The sequence below is a fragment of the Nicotiana tabacum genome, chromosome 7 (genome assembly GCF_000715075.1).
Source record: "Nicotiana tabacum cultivar K326 chromosome 7, ASM71507v2, whole genome shotgun sequence".
In the NCBI taxonomy this organism is placed as follows: domain Eukaryota; kingdom Viridiplantae; phylum Streptophyta; class Magnoliopsida; order Solanales; family Solanaceae; genus Nicotiana; species Nicotiana tabacum.
In genome coordinates, this window is record NC_134086.1 from 170,595,387 (window position 1) to 170,604,937 (window position 9,551).

Consider the following 9,551-nt stretch of genomic DNA (forward strand, 5'->3'; position numbering starts at 1 on the left):
TGGGGGAGGATGTTGGTTGTAACTTCTGCGTGTATGTAGCATCATGATCTAGATTAGCACGTGAGATTTACTTACCGCTCTTTTTGGTGGGTGATTATGTTTCCGGTTTTTTATCTGGAAGAGACTAGGAAATTTGACTAAGAAATCCCCATAGACAGCGCCAAATTGTTTGACCAAAAGATATCAAAACCTTTTTGATTAAAGCAATTAATGATAATGATGAGGTAAATCTTAGTCAAGCGTAATAAACTCCAGATCTGAAAATGAATCAGAAAATAAGGAGTAAAATAAAATAAGAGCTATCAATCTTTATTAATGTTTATCATTTCTTTTTTCATGAGACAGAGAGGATGATTCATTTCGCATCCTTTTCTGGAAAGAAATTACATGAGAAAGCAAAGAGAGAAAAAAAAGCCCCCATCTCTTCGAGAATTCCCCCTCTATAAATAGTTCTGGGACCCTTGCTATATTCTTTGGCCGATGTGCCTTCACACTGCGACATTTTTTGTTGTTACTTGAGTATTGTTTTTAACTTAACGTACACTGTAGGTGCATGGACTGAAGTAGGTCGTGATGTCTCCCGCTATCCCGCCACTTAGGCGGGATCCCGACTGAGTCGACTACTGTGGTCAAATTTTGACCTATACAGTTATATTCTTCCCTAGTAAATAAGACAATTAAATGAATCGTCTCCCTTGGTTTCCTAAGGTATTTTTTTTATCTCCATAAATGAAATATACGAGTCTCATGAGCTTTAAACTGATAATAAGAGCCAACGAGCTTATAATTATTCTTTGTATTGATCATCTTCTTGAGCCGATGGTCTATTGGATGCAGCCTCTCTACTCCTTCAGAGTAGGGGTAAGGTCTGCATACACACTACCCTCCCTAGACTTCACTTGTGGAATTTTACTAGGTTGTTGTTGTTATTTTGTACGGACCGTAAAGGAATCAACAATCTTAGAAAGATAAATTTTTTTACTACATACAATCAGAAAGCTAATAAGTTGCTAAAATGTTACCTTATCTTTTGACGAATATATACTTTTCTATTTTTGAGAAGAAAATGTGAACCCCCATTAGATCCAATGTACACCAATGAGATGATGTCTTTGACTGTGCAGTTCTTTTCGAGGACAAAATCGACAAGTTTATATTTCCAAGTTGCAATAATAATTCAGAAGATCTAGTACTATAATTGAAAAAAATATTTCAACAAGAGACTTATTCTGAACTCCGTTTTGAGCACAAGCCAAACCGTGAAAACAACGGAACGGAGTTGTAAAATCCAGCGCATCTTCACACGTCAACATGGACAAAAGACCAGCATGTGCTCACGCGCGACGACATGCTGGCCATGAACATGCATACAAAATACCACTCAACGGCAAAAACTGTCTGGATCCTATGTTTTCACCGAATAGTACTAGTAATAAATTGCAGTGAAAATAAGTGTTAATTAACTGTAGTTTAGTACTAACAGCGGTTCTGAAAATAAGTGTTGATTGAATTAGCTAATACACAATAAGTATGATTAAATTTCTCCTGTCAACAGTTTAACGTTAGCTCAAAATATCATGTACGAAATGGACGGTTGCCGTCACGAACCGCCGATAAATGTTTGACTTCAAAGAAAAGCTACGACAAGAAAGGGACCCACGTTTGCCACCGCGTATCAGTTGGTCCCACAACCAACTTGTCTCTAAATTTCTTCATCAACGGCCGCCCTCAAGCCCTCGCTTCTCAATCGGACGGTCAAAATTGAACGTCGTTACGCACGAGAGAGAGACCCTAGATCTCCATAGTATCTCTCTTCGTTATATAGTAAGCCGACTCTGTTCTAGTCTCCCTCTTTTCTTCTTCCTCTCTCTCGTGACCCAGATACCCATTATTCATTCTCTCTCTCTCTAAAACTTCCTTGCAAAAAGCGTGAAGCAACTAGAGAGAGAGACAGAGAGAGAGAGAGGAAGAAGTGGTAAAATTGATAAGTGAAATTGGAGGGAAAAATGAACGGAGGAGATATGAATCAGCAACAGCAGCAGCAACAACAACAGCAGCAGCAACAACAACAACAACAGTGGATGGCGATGCAGCAGTATCAGCAGCAATGGATGGCGATGCAGTATCCAGCAGCAGCAATGGCGATGCAGCAACAGATGATGTATGGTCAGCAATACATGCCTTACTATCAGCAACATCAACAGCAGCAGAATATGCAGCAGTCTCCTACTCAGATTCAGAGCTCATCTGAAGATAATAAAACGATCTGGATTGGCGATCTTCAGCAGTGGATGGATGAAAGTTATCTTCATTCTTGCTTTTCTCAAGCTGGCGAGGTTCGCCTTTTTCTTCCATTTATCTCTATCATTCAAGTTTCGTAGCATTCCCTGCTTGTATATTCGTTAAATATCTGTTCAGCTGGTTTTGAGTACTTGATTGTCATGATTTCATTGCTTTATTAATTTTAGTCAATTATAAGTAATGTGAAGTGCCAAATCCTGTATTGTAGTTAAGAAGAACTCACTCACCCTATTTAACTTGTAATTTGTTGCGAACATGATTTCACCTTACGGAGATCTCAGTCAATGCAGAGGTCTGAGATTCAAAGGAGAATTCTTGGGATCTTGTGTCGCCTCTATTTTTATTAGTTTTTTTTTTCCTTTGGCCATCTAAAAGGGGAGATTCCAGGTCAAATATCGATTTCTAGTTCGTTAGCTGTTTGGAGTATTTGATTTTCGTGATTAATTTCTTTATTGACTTTAGTCAAATAAAAGTAATGTGAAGTGTCAAATCGTGTATCATGGTTAAAGTGAAGAAACTCACCCTATTTAACTTGCTGTTATTTGCGAACAAGAATTGACCTTTACTGAGATCCGAGTCAATGCAGCGGTCTGAGATTCAAAGAAGAATACTTCGGATCCTGTAACCTCTATTTTCCTTAGGGTATTTTTCCTTTTGGTGTGGACTGTGGAGAACTTCGAGTCAAATATTGTATTCTAGTTTGTGTCTTTGTGAAGCTAGAAATATCTCCCCTCACAAAGATGTTGGGGATAAAGAGGATTCTAAATGCATTTAAATATACAGAAAAAATGCAGTTTTCATGCCTTAACTTCTCACTGTACATTCTAAAAGGACATCATCAAGTAGTTAGCTCGGCATCCAGTTTGTCGTAGCAATTCACCTTGGGTTTGAATTTGGGGATTTGAGTCAGTAAAAAGATAAATTTAACTAGATTGAGACATAAGTATTGTTAGCTTTGTGAGAATTCTTATTACCAGGAAACAGCTAGAAGAATAAGAAGCCCAAAATGGCAAGTCTCTAGGAGAAGCTGTCAGAAGCAAGAAGGCGAAGAACGAAACAGAAAGAAAGAGGAAGCTGTTTCAGGTGGTGTGGTGTATAGTATATTGTTAGAGGGAACTTAGAATAATAAGAAGGCCAGAATGTTTTAAAGAAGAAGTCAAGGAGGTACGTGATGGCTAGGAAGGATGAAGCTCTGGGAAAATAGAAAAAATAAAAGTGTGAAGAAGTGAAGGAAAGAAGAAAGAGAATGAGAAGCGGTGAAGAGAGAATATCTTAGTTTTTGAATTTTCGGGAATATCTCAGCTGATGTATTAGTTGTAGTTCTTGTTTTAAGATTATTTGTGGCAGAGGTTGGTGATAGTGTTATAGCTACTAAACTTGAAGCAAGAAGCTTGATCGTAGCTTGTTCATTGGTAAAACACTAGAGAATGGGAGTAAATGCGGATGCCAAAAAGCTTATCCTTTCTCAAAACAGAGATTAGAGATGGACATGAAATTGGACCAGCTGCATTTAAAGAACTCTAGCAAGTTTTGCTTTTCTTTTCTAGAATTCCCTAGCCTTTCCTATGACTGTAATCTTGGGAACCTTTTATTTTGTGGTTGAAATAAAATTATCTCAAGCGTATCTTGTTCAAGCTTATACATCACTACTCATATAGAGTGCAATAGTTGATTATTAGTTTGCAATTTAAGCGTGCACTCTGTAACATTACCTGACCATGGGTCATATGTCATGCAGATTATTTCTGTGAAAATTATTCGAAACAAGCAGACTGGTCAATCAGAGCGTTATGGATTTGTTGAGTTCAATACTCACGCAGCAGCGGAGAAAGTGCTACAGAGCTACAATGGCACTATGATGCCAAGTGCAGAGCAACCCTTCCGTTTAAACTGGGCAGGCTTTAGCACTGGTGAAAAGCGTGCAGAAACTGGTTCTGATTTCTCGATTTTTGTAGGAGATTTGGCTTCTGATGTTACTGATACAATGTTGCGTGACACGTTTGCTAGTAGATATCCATCTCTTAAAGGTGCAAAAGTAGTAGTAGATGCAAACACAGGCCACTCAAAAGGCTATGGCTTTGTAAGGTTTGGTGATGAAAGCGAGAGGTCTCGGGCCATGACCGAGATGAATGGTGTATATTGTTCCAGCAGGGCCATGCGTATTGGTGTTGCAACCCCAAAGAAACCATCAGCACAGCAACAATATTCTTCCCAAGGTACGTGATATTGTTCCCCGGCAAGCCATTTAGCAAACTAAATATAGTGGCATCAGATGACCATCAATGTATGCTGTTTATAATCTTGTCATCCATATTAAATGACTTTTGCTTTCAAGATTCAAATGGACATACTTTTCACCAAAGCGTTTTAAAGATTCTTTAACATTGCTGCATCTTGTGGAATATATTTTTTTTTTTTTTTTTTTTTACTTCTTAAATGTTCGAATTTTATCTTTTCCAAAAAATTGAAAAAACTACGAATAAAAAAAAATTCGAATCAGATCATTTTCCATTTCAATCCAGAAGTTAGTCCAATTGATGCTTGAAAAAAATAATGTGATATATGTTGTTTAGAGCAAGGCAGTAAATTTTTTTTTAACCTGGCTGCACAAGTATTTTTTTGATAGGTAACCTGGCTGAACAAGTTATTGGTAGCAAAACGTGCATACATTGATGGTCGAAACATTGAGAAAGCCTGGATGCACAAAATTTTGCTAGATTTATTGAGCTTGATTTTCTTCTTGTAGTTTATTGTGACCAGATAATTCTTACCTATGTGCTAGCAGTTTCATCATATTTTAAATGTCATGTTCAACTTTTCTATTGAGGCCGGAACTTCTTATTCTAATTGTTCAGCTGTGATATTATCTGGTGGATATGCATCAAATGGTGCTGCAACCCATGGATCCCAGTCTGATGGTGATTCATCAAACACTACAGTAAGTGCTTCTTTTTCTTGTGGAAGTGTTGGTCATATGTTAGTTACTTGACTCTTTAATCAACTAATACTTATAGAAAAATAGTTGGTTTCTTCTAACTTTTATTTATGGTAGATTTTTGTTGGAGGACTTGATTCTGAAGTCACTGATGAGGAACTTAGGCAATCCTTTAATCAGTTTGGAGAAGTGGTCTCCGTGAAAATACCTGCTGGAAAAGGATGTGGTTTTGTACAATTTTCTGACAGGTAATTAGCTATATTGCTTGACATGAAAATCAACGTAGTTAAGTAGCCTGTGAACTTTTTATTAGTGTATCATTGTCTGAGACATTGAGAGTGAGAGAACTGATGTTACGAGTATTGAGGCATGGAGACTGATTGGTAGATAAATTCAGTATTTTTCAGCATTTAATCTCATTTGATAGTGTACCATTTAAATAAATGGATTAATCCTAGATACAACAACAACAACAACAAATCCAGTAGTTTCCCACAAGTGGGGTCTGGGAGGGTAAGATGCACACAACCTTACCCCTACCCCTGGAAGGGCTGAGACACTGTTTTCGATAGACCTTCGGCTAGAGAACGACTGAAAAAGGAAAGGTAATTGCAACAAGTAGGAGGATTAATCCTAGATATTGAGTTAAAAAGATGTGTGGTTTGGTTTTTGATTTTTGAAAAGTTGCCTAGGACTGAACACAAATATGATCTGAGGATAAAATGTTGTGTAAATTGTGTGCAATTGCTGTTTTTGACGGAATATGAGTCTCATTTTTTTATATTTGATAAGATTGTGAAGTTAGAGTCTGTTTCCTATTGGTCCATCATTTTACCTTACATTCTGCCAACTTATTATTTGTAAAGCTGGTTGCTTTATCTACCCTTTTTTTGTTTGTTTTTTCCGCAACCATCCAATACTGCATTGGTTCTTCCTTGCTGTTGACAGTTATCAACTCAGCTTCATTTTTGCTCTTATATTTGCACATATATTTCTTTCCTTTCTTCTATCTCAGTAAGCTCCTTCTGCAAGGTTCTATTAAGTTCCTTCTTTCAAAGTAACTTTAACACAGCAAATCTCATCACCACCATCTTCTGTTGCTAACTTTAGTGTGCGAGCAACAATAGACTATTAGCAACTGGCCTTTGAATTTCTTATCAATATGAAAAAGTTATTGGGGCTCTCACTTTATCCATCGGGCCACAAGGTTCACTGCTAGATGGTAAATTTCCTTTTGGATTCCGAGTGAAAGTAGAAATGTGTATGTAAGTAGAAGAAAAACTTTTTTGAATATGAGAGCTCTTTCCCTTTTTGGTTAAGACATGAATTTTGAACTGCCCTAAGTGTCCCGTGTAACTTGCTTGAAAGGGAATACAATTGTTAGTGAAAACCAAATCTTATGAACAGATAAAACTGAACATACTGCCAGAGTACCGTAGTAAACCTAGGCAGTTAAACTGGGAAAAGACATGAATTTTTTAGGTTATTGCTAATTTATAAAATAGAGTAGTCTTACACTGAAGCCTTAAAATGCAGCATACAGAATATGATATATTCTTTGTGCAACTTGCAGTACAATCAAGATGTAAATATTTTTTGCTGACTTTTCCAATTCCTACATGTTTAACGGATTAAAAGATCTTTTTGCTGTACATACCTGTACCTTGTTGGTGCAATTAGTGAAATTGATCTTTTTTGTAATATTTAAAAACAAGGCAGCATGCTTGACTACCTTCTGGGTATTTATGTTCCGTAGGAGCTCTGCACAGGAAGCGATACAGAAATTAAGTGGAGCAATAATTGGCAAGCAGGCAGTTCGTCTTTCCTGGGGGCGAAGTCCAGCAAACAAGCAGGTATTTCCTACAGGAATATTCTTAACGGAAAATATCAAGTCTTGATCAAAAAAGAATTTTTTTAAAAAGGGAAAAGAGAAATCAGCCTGCTTTCCCAATAGAACAGTTAAATGACAAGGCAGGTGATCTGATCAGTCTGTGACCTTTTAAAATTCGACCCTTTTTCCAAAATGATCAAATGTCCTACAATGCAACCTTTCCAAAAGTCAACCTCGTTCACAGAATGATCTCTAATTTTCTACAAAAGCTTTCACCTTTATTTGTCCTTGTGGTACAAATATGTCTTCTACAACCCATTTATTTGTTCTCTACTTTTGCAGATGAGAACTGATTCTGGTAGTCAATGGAATGGGGGTTATAATGGAAGGCAAAATTATGGAGGATATGGATATGGCGCATCGCAAAATCAGGATTCTGGCATGTATGCTACTGGAGCAGCTTACGGAGCATCCTCTAATGGATACGGGAATCACCAGCAGCCTGTTAGCTGATCTCTAGTGGACTCTGCTGCTAAATGAGAGATTGCCATAGCTCTGCTCTCTCTTCTTCTACTTTGGGGGATCAAATTTATATTTGACTTATAAGCTTAAAGCATATAGTGTTTGATGAGAATTTTGTAGCTGGATTTATTTTATGCTTAGTGAGTCCAAGATATGTTAAACCTAAACTTAGAATGATTGGTGAACTTCGATTTTTCTACTGCTTTTTTCCATCTCTTTGTCTGTCTCTGTCTCTGCATCAATTTTTTTTTTGATAGACTTCACAAAACCAACTGGCCAGGTTCATGCTGAACCACATACGCCATAAGTTCTCCATTTCATCAATCCTGTTTGATCTGCCTGTCTTACTAGAAATGCCTTCGTAATCGATTTCTCTTTATGTCATTGTTCAGCATTCTCTTCTTTAGAAGAGAAAGAGTTTCGACATGCTTGCTTATGGGTGATTTAAGTTTTGTTTGAGGGTTAGACTTTTGAGCTTATCTGTATACGTGCCTTTTCCATCTACCCAACTACTACGTGTAGCATTTACGTTATTACAGAGGTGGGTTTTATTCGATTTGTGTACATCACAATTTACAGAGCTTCAGATATCTTCGTCTTCCTCATCTCTTCAACTTGTGCAGGTGCTTTTCTTATTACTTAATATGAATTTTATTGTTTTCTATATCTTTCTCCTTCTTTTTTGTTTCAAATTCGTTAGAACAGAGTGAATTAATTACAGGTTTTCGAGTTAGGGTTTGATGGATGAAATTGGGATTTTTTTTTCCGGAGATGAATTGAAATCAAGAAAACAAATTATGTTTGTTAAACTTTAGAAATCAGTTGATTTTTTGTGTCTGCAAAGTACAAGAATGGATACGCTTCTCTGTGTGAACTTCAAGAAATATTCTGGCGCCTTCCTTCGCCTCCGTTTCTTTCTTCGCTTTCTCAGTAAATCTCTGTTAAAATCTCAGCCATCGTAGATTCCTCCGATCATTTATTGTTTTCAATCTCTTCATCTTGTCCTAATCTCAAGTACCTCTGTGTGTGTGCGCGTGCGCACGTGCTGGTGCACATAAGAAGCAGTAATGTATTTGTACGATGATAGCAACATGGTTTTCTTTCAATCTCTTCCCAATTTTCTTCTCCGTTTTTACTCATTTTTTCCTCTTTTCATGTGTTTGTTGGGTTCGTTCCATGCTTCTCAATTTCATAGCCAGTGGCCTATTGTCGAACTCTACTAATGAATATTTGCATCTTGTGATGCATAAAAAATTAGTTAATTTGTATCATAAGTTTGAATCGGTGGTCTTATGTTTTATAAAATGAGTATTTTTTATTAATTACTGCTTCAAGTCTATTTATTTTGTTACCATCTGTTGTATTTGATGTTCTTTGATGCTATGTAGCTACTGGTCAAATTAGACTATGATGCTATGTCATGTGTTTTTCTATGAACTGATGACACTTTAAATAGACTATTAAAGGCAAATATTAATATAAATTTTACCTTTGAAATAGTTCAGTTCATGTTAAAATTCATTAAGTGGGTAGTATAGTCAATTGAGCTTTAAGTAATCTATGAAATCCAAGCTTCTTGTTTAGCTAATCTTGAAACTGAAAAGCTGTGAAAGGCAACACAAAGAGTCGCTAGAGCGAAAAATTATCCGACTTCATTTGAAAGAAAAGAGAAAACAAAGCTTGTAGCAGCAGTCACCTATCCCAACTCCTTAAAATCTATTGTTGTTCCTAAAGAAGAAATGAGGAAACAAAACTTTCTCCGTTTGGTAAGTGATACGAAGAGTTGGTCAGTTCGTTAGATCTCGTGTTGTTATTAGCCAAGAAAAAAAACTAAAGTTGCTCGACTTTCCAAAGTAAAAGAATGAATCTAAATATGTTAACATTATACACTGATAAAAGTTACTCCTATTATCTATTTAAGTTGAGTTTTAGAGTTTGACCAGTACAAAACATAAAGAAGAG

At 36.7% G+C, this 9,551-nt stretch overlaps 1 protein-coding gene across 1 annotated transcript; it reads left to right on the forward strand.

Annotated features, from left to right (window-relative positions):
* Window positions 1–1,770: 1,770 nt before the first annotated feature.
* LOC107804811 (polyadenylate-binding protein RBP47) lies at window positions 1,771–7,801 on the forward strand. Its single transcript, XM_016628745.2, has 6 exons — window positions 1,771–2,336; window positions 4,040–4,517; window positions 5,157–5,239; window positions 5,354–5,484; window positions 6,993–7,089; window positions 7,410–7,801. Exons 1-6 carry the CDS (start codon window positions 2,007–2,009, stop codon window positions 7,578–7,580), a joined length of 1,290 nt encoding a protein of 429 aa, XP_016484231.1. The 5' UTR covers window positions 1,771–2,006; the 3' UTR covers window positions 7,581–7,801.
* Window positions 7,802–9,551: the final 1,750 nt, after the last annotated feature.